The sequence below is a fragment of the Diabrotica virgifera genome, chromosome 4 (genome assembly GCF_917563875.1).
Source record: "Diabrotica virgifera virgifera chromosome 4, PGI_DIABVI_V3a".
Lineage (NCBI taxonomy): Eukaryota > Metazoa > Arthropoda > Insecta > Coleoptera > Chrysomelidae > Diabrotica > Diabrotica virgifera.
The window spans coordinates 80,979,449-80,995,136 of record NC_065446.1 but is presented as its reverse complement, the minus strand read 5'-3'; the positions used below and the strand labels follow the sequence as shown (position 1 = coordinate 80,995,136).

The following is a 15,688-nucleotide window of genomic DNA, read 5'->3' as shown; positions in this document are numbered from 1 at the left end:
ATGACGAAAATTAAAAAAACGGTGTATTTTAACAACTTACAGTAAGAGTAACTTTTAGTACTAGACTAACTCATAATTTAATAATCTAGTGTCAAAAATTATTAAAAATTAAAGACAAAAAAATTCTGCGATAAAATAACCGTTGACTTACGCAAAACGGACGCATATGACCGGTACTAGAAATTCGCAATTAATAAAATCGATTCATCTCTGGAATATAAATAAACGTACCAGTTTTCGTTTTTCTAAATAGTTTTTTTTTAATTTTTTTTTGATATTCAAAAAACGAAAAATTTTCAAATCGATTTTTTTAGAAAACGGTGTATCCTATCGACTTTTAGTACTATGATACTTTACGTAAGAGTATAAGTAAGAGTATATTTTAGTACTATAATACTTTACATTTTAATAATCCACACTCAAAATGTTTAAAAATTAAAAACAAAAAAGTTATTCGATAATATAACTGTTGTCCTACCCAAAACGGACGCCTATAAGCGGTACTAGAAATTTTCAATAAATGGAGTCGATTTATTTCTGGAAGATAAATATGTGTACCAATTTTTGTTTTTCTAAATACAAGCTTTGTGGAGATATTTAAGAAAAACTAATTACCAGACGCCATCTTCAAACTAGGTGAATTGGGTTAAATTGTCTTTTAAAATTATCTGAGGAATCTCCTGTCTTCGTTTGTCGGTAGAATTTCTGGACACCCTGTATATTGAAAAGATCTTTTATAGTTCTTATTATTAACAAAATTTTAATCTTTTTTTTATATGAATCATCTCCAATTTACATCTTTTGTTGTAAGTAGTTATTTCTTTTTTTTTTTTTCAAAACCAGTTTATTCTCAAAATCAAAAGAATGGCTATTTTGCAGAGAATGCTTAGAAGGCTGATTACAATGGGTGTCTTATTATTTTATCCTTATTATTTTTATTATAATTTTATAAGTTGCGTTCTTACCTGACCAGGCCACAGCAAGTTCTCGAGCAATACTTCCTTTATTTCGTGCAAGCCTCCTATACTAGAAAAGTTTTTATCGCCTGGCGAGTGTAGTTGGACATTTTGTAAGGACATGACAGTTGTATTTTTTAAAGCCGTTTCCAAATATTCAGATTTTATGAAAGTTGTTGTGGTATCTTCCGGTTCTAGAATACATTATTTATGTTCATTTTATGAATCATGAAATTGTTTCATGAAAATATTTAAACCCAAATTATCCACTGGTGTAAGATTAACTTATACAAGCATTAAGTATAGGGGCTAAGTAAACTACAGTTGAGTCCATATGGTTCTTTACCCGTGCGTCATTAATGCCTGGCGAGATAAAACACATACTTTTTATCTAGCATCATTGTCTTCCACGCATGAAACTTAAGGCAAACCAGCTACAGCCTGTTACTAAGTTTTATTTTTACGCATTTTATTTTTTTACACATTTTATTTTTATGATCGCTCTAGACTCAGTACATCGAAAACAGATAGAGGTACAAAAAAGACGCTTGGGGACGTTTTCAGATTTTAAGTACAACTTGTAACGTTTCTGGTTTGTTTACTTGTGGCTGTCAGTTTGTTGGATTTTTTTAGAAGTTGTTTATTTTACACAAAATGTTGTTTTCACAACTAATTATATACTGGAGTTTGAAATTTTATGTTAAGTGTATTTTATTTTGCCATTAACTTACATACAAAGTTAACCTCATTCACACGGTTAAGGAATGGGTTTGTTTTGAGTTTCCGCAAAAGTGAAAGAAATGACAAAAATGTACATTTGTTATATAAAAATGTACAATTTTTATAAATTGTTTATTTATTTATTAATCGCTAATGAGATTAAAATAATTTATTGAGCTACTTCAAATGTGGCTGTAACTCTGCACCAAAATTTTAAAGCAAAACTAACATTTTACATTCTATTTATTTAATAACGTCAAATTTTATAATATGATTCGTGATCGGAGCCGTAGCCACTTTCTGTCACTTATTTCGTATGCTTTAAATGATGACGCACGGGTAAAGAACCATGTACTCAACTGTAGGTGTTATAATTAATTCAAAAATATACCAAAAAACACTAGTAACATTACTAGAACTTCAGAATAAAAACCCAAAGAAAGATATCAACAATATATTAAAGAATATTGTTAAAATTATACTACAAATCAAGGTGAGTCAAGAGCTATTTTTAATGATTTCGTCACTAAAATGTCATAAAATGACGAACAAATAAAAAACTGTGCCCTTCACCAATGCACAATGGTCCTTTTATTTGGACCTGGTACCCAGGACTCTTGTACCAGGGAAGATTAAACTTTCTCATCGTAACAGTAAGTTCTACGGAAACTGCCATACTGTGCTGAATGTTATCCTGTAGGAGCCGAATTAAGCTTTGAGACCGGGTTAATCTCCCTGTTAGTTTTATTTATATTTTTACATGTGGCCTTAGAAGAGTCACTATTTTCTAAGTTCCTTTTCTATGTCATCTCTTTTGTCTCCATTTCTATTTTATTCCCAGGTTGTTGGAACTAAATGTTGTTACATCTCCAAGCGTTCAGCAGATTTCTAGGGCAACGCTTAGGTAGCACTTTTCGCCCTGTGGCATGCATCCCTGGGCAAGATTTTACATCCCGTAGCTGGGGTCCTATATAATGACCGCATTTGATCTACCTGTGTTTATTTACCTTATACATACCTGTCATATGGTCTTATCTTTCTTTGGACGCACCTTCTTCTCCTTTAAAACAAGGCGTATCAGAGAGAAATCTCTTAATCTCGTTTGCGTGGATTACTGGAGAGCTCAGTCGCACTCTGAGACCAGAATTTCTATTAATTTAACTTTTATGGCTCATAAAATAACGAGGATAAAGACTTTAGACACGCAATTTATCAATTCCATGAATATCAAAAAATTATTACATACATTAAAGTTAGTGATACTGTTTCCAGTATTTTACAATAGCCTTACCATGTTTGTATATTTCGAAAAGTGTTTTATTAGAAAAATCTACTAAATCTTGAATCACAAAACCTTCTGTTTTAATGGCCAAATCATTACAAGCATCATTATCCAATGTGAAATCTTTAAATAGAAATTGTATAGCAGATATTCGGTTAGCCTAAAAGAAAATACATCACTTTAAAAAACTCTTGAGATAGATTTAAAAACTTAAAATAAGAGTAAATTTTGAAATAGTAAGAGCAACAATGATTTCTTTCATTGAAAAGGAGCTCACTCCCTCACTCAACCACAAATTTTCAACTGTGCCCTGAATACCTGAGGCAAACAACTATTAAAGACATCATATTCCAAAAGAATTTAACATAATATAATGACGCAATTAATTTAATGTCTAATAGATCCTATTCAAATGCAACTATTACAATAGATAGATTACAATACTAAATTGAAAACAAATAAAATACGAATTACGGTCTTACCTTAGTCAGTTCTTCTATTGAATAAATATTTTTGAACAGGTGGTTTCCACGTGAGGTATAAATATTCTTATTTAATTTATCGGTACTTTCAGATGAAGCTAAAATTGTAATCTTATTCAAGGGAGATACCAGTTTTAGAAAGTTATATAGCATTTCACTGATTCTAAAATTAAACAAATTATTATAAACAAGCTTCTGAAACTATCATCTTGTAGCATGTCTAAATTAAATAGTATGTATTGTTATATTTCTATTTGATATGAAAATTAAAATTTGATAATTATAGACAAAATTCAATTTAATATAAAATATTTTCAATTTTCTCAACCACGGGCATATAAATTTAGAACAACCTGTATACAACAAATTGTTATATTTAATTTTAAGAAGTGATTAAATAAGACTCAAGTGAAATCGATAATAGGTCATTATCGTTGTTCGCGGAAGGATCGATCATTAGCCGATGCTAAATAAGACTAAGTGGAAATAGAGAATAGGTCATTAAAATTTGTATATAGTAGAAAGTAATTTTAGAATGGGAATTAACTATTTTCTTTGAAATCCATTAAGCATATTTAGAAAGTTTAAAAATTGGTTCTGAGGAATACTGCGAATGAGAGTTGGTGGTGGAAGTTTGATTTGTGAATCTGGAAGGGATATTTAGAAAGTAAGGGAATGAATGACAAATAGAGAGCAGAATATTTTGAGCTGTCGAGAAGTGAAGTCGAGTAGTAGACGGTAGTGTACGGAGAGTGAGAAAGCCGGTGTAGTTCCGTGAGTGTGGAGTATCTATCGTGGAACGAGAGGTAGGCCAGGTTGAGAGTAAAAGAACCTCCTTGAGCCAAGAGTTCCCGGTAGCTGATTGCAGTTTCGAAAAAGGTAGAACACAGCATCACGACAGAAGCAGGAAACGAGGGCTATACGAGCTAGTTTCAGAGGAGAACATTACTGGAAGCCAGGACGAGGTTTTGATTGCAGCCAAGGATAGCAGGAAACGGGTCTTGTGTGAAGACATTCTCAGTTCATCAGAAAAAGGTCAGTCTCATTTGTTTGGACATGAATGTATGGGTTTTCGTATTAAATTCCACATATAAAATTGAAGAAACATAATCAATAATATCAGAAAAGCTTCATCAAACTTAAATAGAATTGTTGCTAATAAATCATAATAGTTAAATGTTAATAAAAAACTTTCAATTGGAAACCAAAAGGAAATAAGATTCCCATGTGTAAATGTTATGTTTAAGAATAATAAGATATAGCAAATATGAAGCAGTGATTGCCATTTAAATAAAATAAACAATATTTTGATTACAATTGTAACCCATATGTGTTATTATTTTACTCTTTTCTTTCCTATCCCGATTAGGAACCATTGAGAAATACTTAGAAGCCACGTATGTAAGTAATTAATTTTATAAAAAGCCCTGAGATTGAAAACATATTGATATGTGATCTGGTAAATTAATTAGATTATTATTAATGCATTGATTAAATTAAATGACATATAAAAATATTATCTCATATCAATAATCAAGATCACATCAACTGTCGTCCAACGTGGAAAGCATTGATAAGTATTTCTAGTGGTAAATTTGAAGGATAGAAAGAGTAAAGCCGGTATTTGAAAATTTATATGCCTGTGGTGAAAAGTGAGATACTTACATTTGATAACACAAAATTTTAGATCTCTTTAGGTACAAATTTTACATAACTGATTTAATATTTTATTTTTACGATATTTACATTTGATATATTTATTGACAATTTATAATATTTGGGTGAGAAAAAGTCGTCTTGGTAACATACTAGTAAAATTTCATATTTGGCGGGGACAGTACTTCTTGAAAACAAATGTCTGTGACAAGAAGCCAAAGCAAAGACAACAAAAAACAAAAAGAACATTCAAATCAAGAGAATAATTCAGACCAAGAAGATATTTTAGACACGACAATCATGGCATCAGAACAGCAAGAATTATCAGGAATAGATAAATTATTACAAATGATGCAACTCCAGTCACAAAGAATAGAACAAAAAATGGATAAAAATCAGGAGGAAACAAAACAAGCAATGGAGAAAAATCAGGAAGAAACATCAAAGAAAATGGATAAAGTGGATCAAAAAATGGATGAAACACAACAAAAAATGGATGAAACACAACAAAAAATAGATGAAACACAACAAAAATTGGATCAAAAAATGGATGAAACACAACAGAAAATGGATGAAACAAAAAGAATAATGCAAGAAAATCTGAAGGAAACAAAACAAGCCATAGAAGAGAACAACAAGAAAATGGAGGAACGCATAGAAAAGTATGAAATGAAAATTAAGGATCACATGAAAGAACAAGAAATGAAAATTCAAAATAAAATAAAGGAGATAACGAATTGCCAGAAAAAAGAAATGGAAAGTTTGGAAAACAAGTTGCAAAATGCTATTCAAGCAATCAGAGAAGAAATGGAAAGAAAGATTGCGGAAATCAATATTCAACAAAATGTAGGAGAAAGAAGAGAAATGGTTATACATAGCACAGATGACGTGAAGATAAGGTTTGGCGGGGATGTAAGAAGATTACACCCAGTGCCGTTCATAAATAGCCTGAAAAAGAAAATACAGCACATCGGAAATTTCGAAACAGCAAAAGAAACTATCAGAAACCATCTAAAATATGAAGCAAGCCTATGGTTCGATTGCAAAGAAGAAGAATTTGACAGTTGGCAACAATTTGAACAAAAATTTTTGAATTATTTCTGGGGAAAAGTCCAACAATTGGAAATTAACAAGGAATTGCAAAATGGGAAATACAATGATAGGATGGGTATATCAGAAAGGACATATGCATTACAAATTTACTATAACGCAAAACATTTACAATATAATTACTCATCGGAACAATTAGTCGAACTGATTGCAAGACATTTCGAAGAAACGCTGGAAGACCATATCACATTGCAAAACTACAAAGACATAGATAGTTTATGCCAATTCCTACAAATAAGAGAATCACGTCTAAGAGAAAGAAAATCAAGAAGGTCGCGAGAAGATTACAGGCCCCGAGAAACACAAGATTATAGAGATAGAAATCAAAATAGGAGGGACTATACAAGACGAGATTTTAATCCCAGAAGGGAAAACGAAAATAGAGACAACGGAAGAGGAAATTATGAACAAAGAAATAGGCAATGGAATGAAGACAGAAATCGAGAATACCAGAATAGAAACACCACACTCGCAAATCAAGAAAACAGAAATAATGGTAGACAAAATGAACAGGGATATCGAGAAAACCGAAACAGATCCGACAGACCAAGAGAAAATAGAAGAGAAGTAAATAATACCCAGACAGATGAATATGACGGAGAGAGACATTATGACGAAAATATAAACTACGATGAGCAACCGGCGTTTTTTCACGACGGCGCTCACTAAAAACCAAAAATCAAACAGGAATCTTTTGTAACCCCAAGGAGTTTATTAAATTGGCGAGAAACAACGAAAAGAAAAATGGAGTTAATTTAAAATTTGTGAATGGATTTATCAACGAGAAACCAATTAAAATTATGATAGACACTGGATCTGAAATAACATTGGTCAACAGAAAACTAATAGAGGAAGTTAACTTAACAAATTTAATTTACAAAATACCTAGGGTAAATTTAGTGGGCGCAAACAAACGGACATTGGCAACTATAAATGAAGGCATACGAGTAATGTTACGACTGGGTAAGAAGATGTATGCACTACAATGTGTAATAATGCCAAACATGTCACATGACATGATAGTAGGAGTTGACGAATTGGCAGAAAAACATGTAGTGATAGATTTTAAAAATAATACGATGAATCTAACAGAAGAAAAAGAAGAAGAACAGAACAAGGAACAGGAGAAACAAAATACGGACAAATCAGGTAAAGAACAATCAGTGGAAATGAATTTGGCAACGAAGCAAGGACAAAGAAGAAAAGGGAGAAAAAGTCAGAAAAAGACAAAAGAAAATGAAACCTGTGGCTCCTCAAAAGAAGAGTTGAGCCCAGAAGAAGAAAAATTGAGAGTATCAAAAGCAAAAGAAAACTGGGATTCCTCAAAAGAAGAGATGAGCTCAGGAGAAGAAGAAATAAAGCTAACAAAGGAAAGCGAAAAAGATATGATCGAAACAGTGGCATTTGAAGAGGAGGCATATGAAAACGAGGATGCAGAATACACGGTAAAAGTATGTGAAAAATCTGAGGAAAAAGACAGAAGATTGATATGGGAAAAAGGAAAAGACAACAAAATAGCCGACACTCTAACACAGGATGAGGACACTGAAAATAAGGAAACAATTACTCTACAGGTGGGACTAATTAGAGTAATACAAGAAGAAGGGGTATAAGACGTAGATTAAAGTAAGGAAATATACAGGGAGTTGGTTTTGCCTCGAGAAAATTTATTTAAAAATGCAGATAAATTTTATCGAATACAAGGCGGGGATTTGTTATATTTCTATTTGATATGAAAATTAAAATTTGATAATTATAGACAAAATTCAATTTAATATAAAATATTTTCAATTTTCTCAACCACGGGCATATAAATTTAGAACAACCTGTATACAACAAATTGTTATATTTAATTTTAAGAAGTGATTAAATAAGACTCAAGTGAAATCGATAATAGGTCATTATCGTTGTTCGCGGAAGGATCGATCATTAGCCGATGCTAAATAAGACTAAGTGGAAATAGAGAATAGGTCATTAAAATTTGTATATAGTAGAAAGTAATTTTAGAATGGGAATTAACTATTTTCTTTGAAATCCATTAAGCATATTTAGAAAGTTTAAAAATTGGTTTTGACGAATACTGCGAATGAGAGTTGGTGGTGGAAGTTTGATTTGTGAATCTGGAAGGGATATTTAGAAAGTAAGGGAATGAATGACAAATAGAGAGCAGAATATTTTGAGCTGTCAAGAAGTGAAGTCGAGTAGTAGACGGTAGTGTACGGAGAGTGAGAAAGCCGGTGTAGTTCCGTGAGTGTGGAGTATCTATCGTGGAACGAGAGGTAGGCCAGGTTGAGAGTAAAAGAACCTCCTTGAGCCAAGAGTTCCCGGTAGCTGCTGAAAAAGGTAGAACACAGCATCACGACAGAAGCAGGAAACGAGGGCTATACGAGCTAGTTTCAGAGGAGAACATTACTGGAAGCCAGGACGAGGTTTTGATTGCAGCCAAGGATAGCAGGAAACGGGTCTTGTGTGAAGACATTCTCAGTTCATCAGAAAAAGGTCAGTCTCATTTGTTTGGACATGAATGTATGGGTTTTCGTATTAAATTCCACATATAAAATTGAAGAAACATAATCAATAATATCAGAAAAGCTTCATCAAACTTAAATAGAATTGTTGCTAATAAATCATAATAGTTAAATGTTAATAAAAAACTTTCAATTGGAAACCAAAAGGAAATAAGATTCCCATGTGTAAATGTTATGTTTAAGAATAATAAGATATAGCAAATATGAAGCAGTGATTGCCATTTAAATAAAATAAACAATATTTTGATTACAATTGTAACCCATATGTGTTATTATTTTACTCTTTTCTTTCCTATCCCGATTAGGAACCATTGAGAAATACTTAGAAGCCACGTATGTAAGTAATTAATTTTATAAAAAGCCCTGAGATTGAAAACATATTGATATGTGATCTGGTAAATTAATTAGATTATTATTAATGCATTGATTAAATTAAATGACATATAAAAATATTATCTCATATCAATAATCAAGATCACATCAGTATATATTGTACATGGGTTTAAGCCACAGTTATTGATTGTAATGAAAATAACATTTTTAACCAACTAACTGTTTGACGTTTCTACTTCCACTCCGGAAATCGTTCTCAAACAAGATTATTTTTTAAAAATTCTGCCAAAATGTATAACCGCGTTGTTCTTAGGTTATGCCATTTTCCAAAATTTTAAAAACATTAAACGAAGCTTTGTATCTGTGGTTCACACAACAAAGAAAAATGCATGTCGCTAACAGGTCCAATACTGCAAGAGGTAGCTAAAATGTTAGCGGAGTTGCTAGGTGAGGAAGAAAAAAAATTTGTGCTAGCTCTGGCTGGTTAGATAGATTTAGAAAGCATTATGGTATTCGACAACTGAACTTGCGCAGAGGAAAGTTATCTGCTAATTCAGACGCAGTAGATGATTTCAAAACAGAGTTTTAAAATTTACGTCAAGGCTATAGTAAGGACTAGATTTATAATGCAGGAGAAACAGGAGTAAATGTTAAGATGTTGCCTAAAAAATCACTTGTTTCAGTAACTGAAACGACTGCCCCAGGTAACAAAATAAAAAACAACGGATAACAGTGATTTTTGCTGCAAATGCCTCATGCAGTCATAGACTACCACCAATATGTGTCGGCAAGTCAACAAAACCACGTGCATTAAAGGATATTACGCCCAATGCTCTGCCAGTTTTTTACAGAGCTCAAAAAAGTGTGCAGATTACTTCTGAACTATGAAGAATGGTTTTTGATCAGTTTCAGCCGAAATCTGGAAAATGTTTGCCCAAAAAAGCTATCTTATTAATTGATAACGTGTCCTCACATCAGAATTAAAAAGAAGCAATATTGTTGTTCGCTTTGTAACGTTACAAACGTCACATCTTTGCTATTTTATTTTTAAATAATTATTTTATTTTTTTTCTTTAATAATTCCTTAATAATAATCTTGTAATTGTTTTACCTGTTTTCCCCATTAAAAACTTGTTTGGCGTCCTCTATTTCCTATCTCTCTTTTCATCTAACATATAAGTCATATAGCCCAGTAAATGAACGGGAAATTCGGCGATACCGTGTAATTTTCAGGGGCAACTCCGAATTGGGTGAAAATTTGGTTTTAGGTTCTACTTACCCTCCACTTCAAAGTTGAAATTGTACCGTTCGTTGGTTGCTTTTACTTGGGGGTGACAGTCACCCCTTCTCGGGGGTGAAAAAACATACGTTCAAGGTAAGAGCGGAATGGATAAATTGACTGATTTTAAGCAACTTTTGTTCTATAGAGTTTTTTACGTAAGTCAATACTTTTCGAGTTATTTTCCATTGAAAATGTTGATTTTTCGACAAAAAAACTACGTTTTCAGGCGGTTTTTCGCAAATAACTTAAAAAGTAAATATTTTATCGAAAAAAATATCCTTAGTAAAATTGTAGCTTATAAAAAACCCAAGAAAATGGTGCATCAGTAAAGTCTATCAATCACATAAAAACAAAGTTGTAGCTCATGAAAAATACGTTCTTATTCGTCTAATTCCAAATCGAATATTTCAAGGTGAAATCACCGAAAAATTAAGCACTTTTCGGGAAAAACTCATTTAAACTTTTTTAAAGTGTTTATAAAAAGCTTTGATTTGATTGTTAACAAAAGTTTTAGTATTAAAAATAAGCGAGTTACGCTCAAAATAAAGTTGGCCCTCTTTATTTTTGTAAAAAATCATAAAAATCTCGCCGTGTTTAGCTCCCCAAATGAAATTAATCGCTACCGCTTTACAAACAATTTACTTATCTATCTATTTTTTATATGATCTGTCAGTCACACCGCTTTAAAGTGTTTATTTTTGAAAGGGTTATAATTGAGAAAGCTTGAATGGGTCACTAATCACGAGTGTATGCAAATTTTGAACGCCATATCTTAACCAATTTTTGTCTTACGGAGAAACAAAATAAATTAGCATATGTATAATAGCAAAACCTACATTTTTTTACTCGTTAAGATTTTTCTTATCACTAATACTTTTAAAGTTATTTTGAAAAAATGAAATTAAAAAAAAATTAGAAATTTTTTTTTTACTATAAAACCAAATGTTTTTAAAAATAAGCACTTCAAACCAATCAAACTTACAGATCATATAAACAATACACATACAGTTAAAATAGATCGTAAAGCCAAACGATTAATTTCATTTAGGGTGCTAAATAGAGGGAGGTTTTCACGATTTTTTTTTTTACCAAAAAAAGGGCCAACTTTTTTTTTCAGTGTAACTCGTTTGTTTTTGATGCTGTAAACTTTTGTAACAAAACAAATATTAAGCTTTCTTTCGATACTTTAAAAATGTTAATAAGGTTTTCCCGAAAAACGCTTCTTTCTTCGGTGATTTCGCGTTGAATTATTCGATTTGGAATTAGACGAATAAGAACGCATTTTTCATGAGCTACCACTTTGCTTCTACTCAATTTGTAGGCTTTACTGGTACACCATTTTTTTCGTTTTTTTATATGCTACACTTTTGCTAAAAATATTTTATTCGATAAAATATTTACTTTTTAAGTTATTTGGGAAAAACGGTCTGAAAACGTAGTTTTTTTGTCGAAAAATCAACATTTTAAATCGCGAATAACTCGAAAAGTATTGACTTACGTAAAAAACTTTATAGAACAAAAGGTGCTTAAAATAAGTCAATTTATCCATTTCCGGCCTTATTTTAAACACGCGTTTTTCACCCCCCGAGAAGGGGTAAATGTCACCCCCCAAGTAAAAGCAACCAACGGCACAAATTCAACTTTGAAGTGGAGGGTAAATAGAACCTAAATCCAAATTTTCATGCAATTCGGAGTTGCCCCTGGAAATTACACTCCAAAACGGTCATTTATTGGGCTAATACGGAGCATGCTTATCCATCTGTCTATACTTCACGCGGTCATTTCGATGACAGTGTCAATCTCCCCGTACACAAACTGTTTATGGTGGTGACAAAATAATTTTATAAAATCCAGGGATTTTAAATAATCCCTTCACTTTATTCATCAGACCATCATCATATTTCTTGGAGTAAGAAATTCATTATATTTATTTCATTATATTTTGTTACATTCATAGTTCCTTTGGCCACCTTAGTATATCTAACCTCACTCTCCAAAAGCACATGGTCAATTTTAAATACTTCTTTTTACTTAATTAATAGTATGCAGTAGTAGATCGCAAATAATTTAACTAGTAATAATTAATAATAATTCCATTTAATATATCCTTGCTAATTGCTATACTTTTCGGTTATATGGCAAGGTACTCTTTGTTCTTGATGTCAATCTGATTTTATCTGATTTACACATTTTGTATTCTAGTTTGGATATAAACCAAACCTTTCTCCCTTCGGGAGCTTCAAGTCACATCAACGGTGATGCCACTACAAGGATGACAATAAGATGAATCTCATCGAGACTGCAACGAATAACACCACCAACTTCTCTAGTTGCAGGGACCTGTGGCCATAACATCTAGGAGCCAGGTCAACAGCTTTACCATCCGACATCCATACTGTCAAATACCGCAAGCCATAAGTATAATCCAGAATTGTCAGCGTTTGGCAAGAATTTTAAATATTGTCATTGAATTTAATAAGTCATATTTTACTATATCTTTACTGGAGAATAAACATGATTAGTTAAAATATTGTTTTGTTTGCTTCCAATCCAGATCTTCACCGTTCATATTTTTGATTAGGACAAGACGAACACACAGCTTGGGAATCTGAGTTAGGCTAGGGTAAACGATAACTATCATAGTTGATTGAAATATTATTTTTCAATAGTATTTCAATTATCTGTGGTAGTTTATCGCGACAGCTTCCTTCCTCCAAGAGTCACTAGACTAATTCAGCCTCTCGATTAAAACGTTATAGATATACAGTATACAGTGCTCTTCAGTTAAAACTATCCACCTTAAATAACTTTTGAAACACTGATTTTTAGAAAAAACGCAAAAACGCGTCAAATAATACGTGAAGGGCAAGACATTATGCCGTACTTTTGCCGGCAAAGGCACCCTCTCACCCCCGTATCATCCCTTAATTTTTTTAAATTACTTCCACCTTTTTTATTTGATATTTGGATTCTCCTCTTTGTACTGATTTCAAAAATGTATAACACTTGATGCCCTAAGTGATTAGTTTATGAAAAAAATAAATAAAAAAGCAAGAAAACTGGATTGAATAAAAATTATTTTTTTAACAATTTTATAACGTTTAGAATGAACATTTCAATTACCAAAAATTTTAACAATAAATAAGATAAAGGCAGTTTTTGTTTTTATTTGATTCAGAGTTGGACCACCATCTCCATATAGCTATTTCAGCATCTATGCATCCTCAGTGAAGCTATGCAGTCACAACTCTGAAACAAATATCAACAATCCTGCCTATTTAAGGGAAAACATCGCTATACAATGTTTCCACCTTTTGAGACGCAAAACAGCGACATCTCTCGTAATACGAGGAAGACGAAAAGCCCTAGATACAAAGTTTGCTTTGAAAACAATATTTTAAATCCAAGACTTTTCGTTAAGAAACTGCTTTTTGGCTGCATCCTGTATCTCCGGCTTTTACAATATATAAGCACAAGAGACGACGAATATAGAAGAAAGCAAATAAAGGACACTTTGGCCACGTATTTACCTTCTTTTCGTCTAGGAAAAGGACCGAATGACAGTTTCAAGTACTCAAATCTGAGTAAAGATGAAACAGATAAAGGCAGTTTTTGTTTTTATTTGATTCAGAGTTGGACCACCATCTCCATATAGCTATTTCAGCATCTATGCATCCTCAGTCAAGCTATGCAGTCACAACTCTGAAACAAATATCAACAATCCTGCCTATTTAAGGAAAAACATCGCGATGCAATGTTTCCACCTTTTGAGACGCAAAACAGCGACATCTCTCGTAATAAGAGGAAGACGAAAAGACCTAGATACAAAGTTTGCTACTTTTATAAAATTAGAATAATTGAAATAAAAATAACAAACAATATTTTAAATCCAAGACTTTTCGTTAAGAAACTGCTTTCTGGCTGCATCCTGTATCTCCGGCTTTTACAATATATAAGCACAAGAGACGACGAATATAGAAGAAAGCAAATAAAGGACACTTTGGCCACGTATTTACCTTCTTTTCGTCTAGGAAAAGGACTGTTTAACAATAATTATTCAAAATTTCAGAAGTCATTTTGAATAAAAAATATGTATTGTTAAAATTTTTGGTAGTAAAATTTTCATTCTAAATATTTGTATGTAATAAACTTGTTAAAAAAATAATTTTTTTTTGAATCCAGTTTTCTTGTTTTTGTATTTATTTTTCTCATAAACTAATCACTTTAAACATCATGTGTCATACATTTTTGAAATCAGTACAAAGAGGAGAATGCAAATATAAAATAAAAAAAAGGTGGAAGTAATTTAAAAAAAAATAAGGGATGATACGGGGGTGAGAGGGTGCCTTTCTCGGCAAGCTTAAGTATGGCATAATGTCTCCCCGTTTAAGTATTATTTGACGTGTTTTTGCGTTTTTTCTAAAAATCAGTGGTTCAAAAGTTATTAAAGGTGGATAGTTTTATCTCAAAAGCACTGTATTTAAACGACACTGTCGAGGGTTATTGTTTCCGAATCATTCCACAGGATTGCCAAACATGTGATGTGAATGATGCGCAAAAGTCAGTGAACATAGGTTACGTAGTATACTCGTGTGCGCAAGCTTGTGAAAAGGTTAGAAATGAAACACTGCAAAGGTGCTGGAGAAAACTGTACGAAGAACTGGAAGAAGAAGGAACAATAAGTTTCGAAAACTTGACACAAGATGGTTCACACATTTCCCTAAAAATTACGTGAACAAATGGATCCTTGCGGATGACTCCGAAGAACTTACAACCAATACATTGTAGAGGCAGTTTTGGATGATGGAATCGGCACAGTGACTGCTGAAATAACTTGCCATTAATTAACCCAAATTCCCGAGATAAAGGCTTTTGAAAGATCAACTTCTTGAGGCTTTTTCTAATTGATTGCATTTCAAAAATGGGGATGCATGCGCAATTTTGTACAAAAGCTTAAAATGACAGTTTATATAATATATATAATGTTGTTGAACTCCCGAGTGGAGCATAGAGCTTCAGTGAAAACGCGCCATCGGGTTATATTTTGAACTAAGGGCTTCATCTCATTCCAAGACTTTACTTGACCTTTTATTTCGTCCATGAGCGATCTTCTCCAAGTGTGTGCTGGGCGACCTCTTTTTCTTTTTCCTTGGGGATTCTACTATAGGGCAGTCTTTGCAATACTGGAACTATCTTTTCGGAGTTTGTGACCTATCCAACCCCACTTTCTGGACTTTATTTCATTTTCTACCCTCTTTAGTTGGGTCAGGTGTAGTAGATCTTCGTTTCTGATGATGTCTGGCCAGAAAATATGAACAATTATTCATAGACATTTGTTA

General features: G+C 32.4%; 1 protein-coding gene across 1 annotated transcript in view; it reads right to left on the bottom strand.

Annotated features, from left to right (window-relative positions):
- LOC114331258 (uncharacterized) overlaps positions 1-15,688 on the bottom strand; it is a 90,750-nt gene that overhangs the window by 53,145 nt on the left and 21,917 nt on the right. The window contains exons 6-8 of the mRNA XM_028280763.2: positions 3,441-3,603; positions 2,968-3,118; positions 966-1,150 (exon numbers count right to left, since the gene is read on the bottom strand). Coding sequence (XP_028136564.1) covers positions 966-1,150; positions 2,968-3,118; positions 3,441-3,603 — 499 coding nt within the window. The remainder of the gene's footprint in view (positions 1-965; positions 1,151-2,967; positions 3,119-3,440; positions 3,604-15,688) is intronic.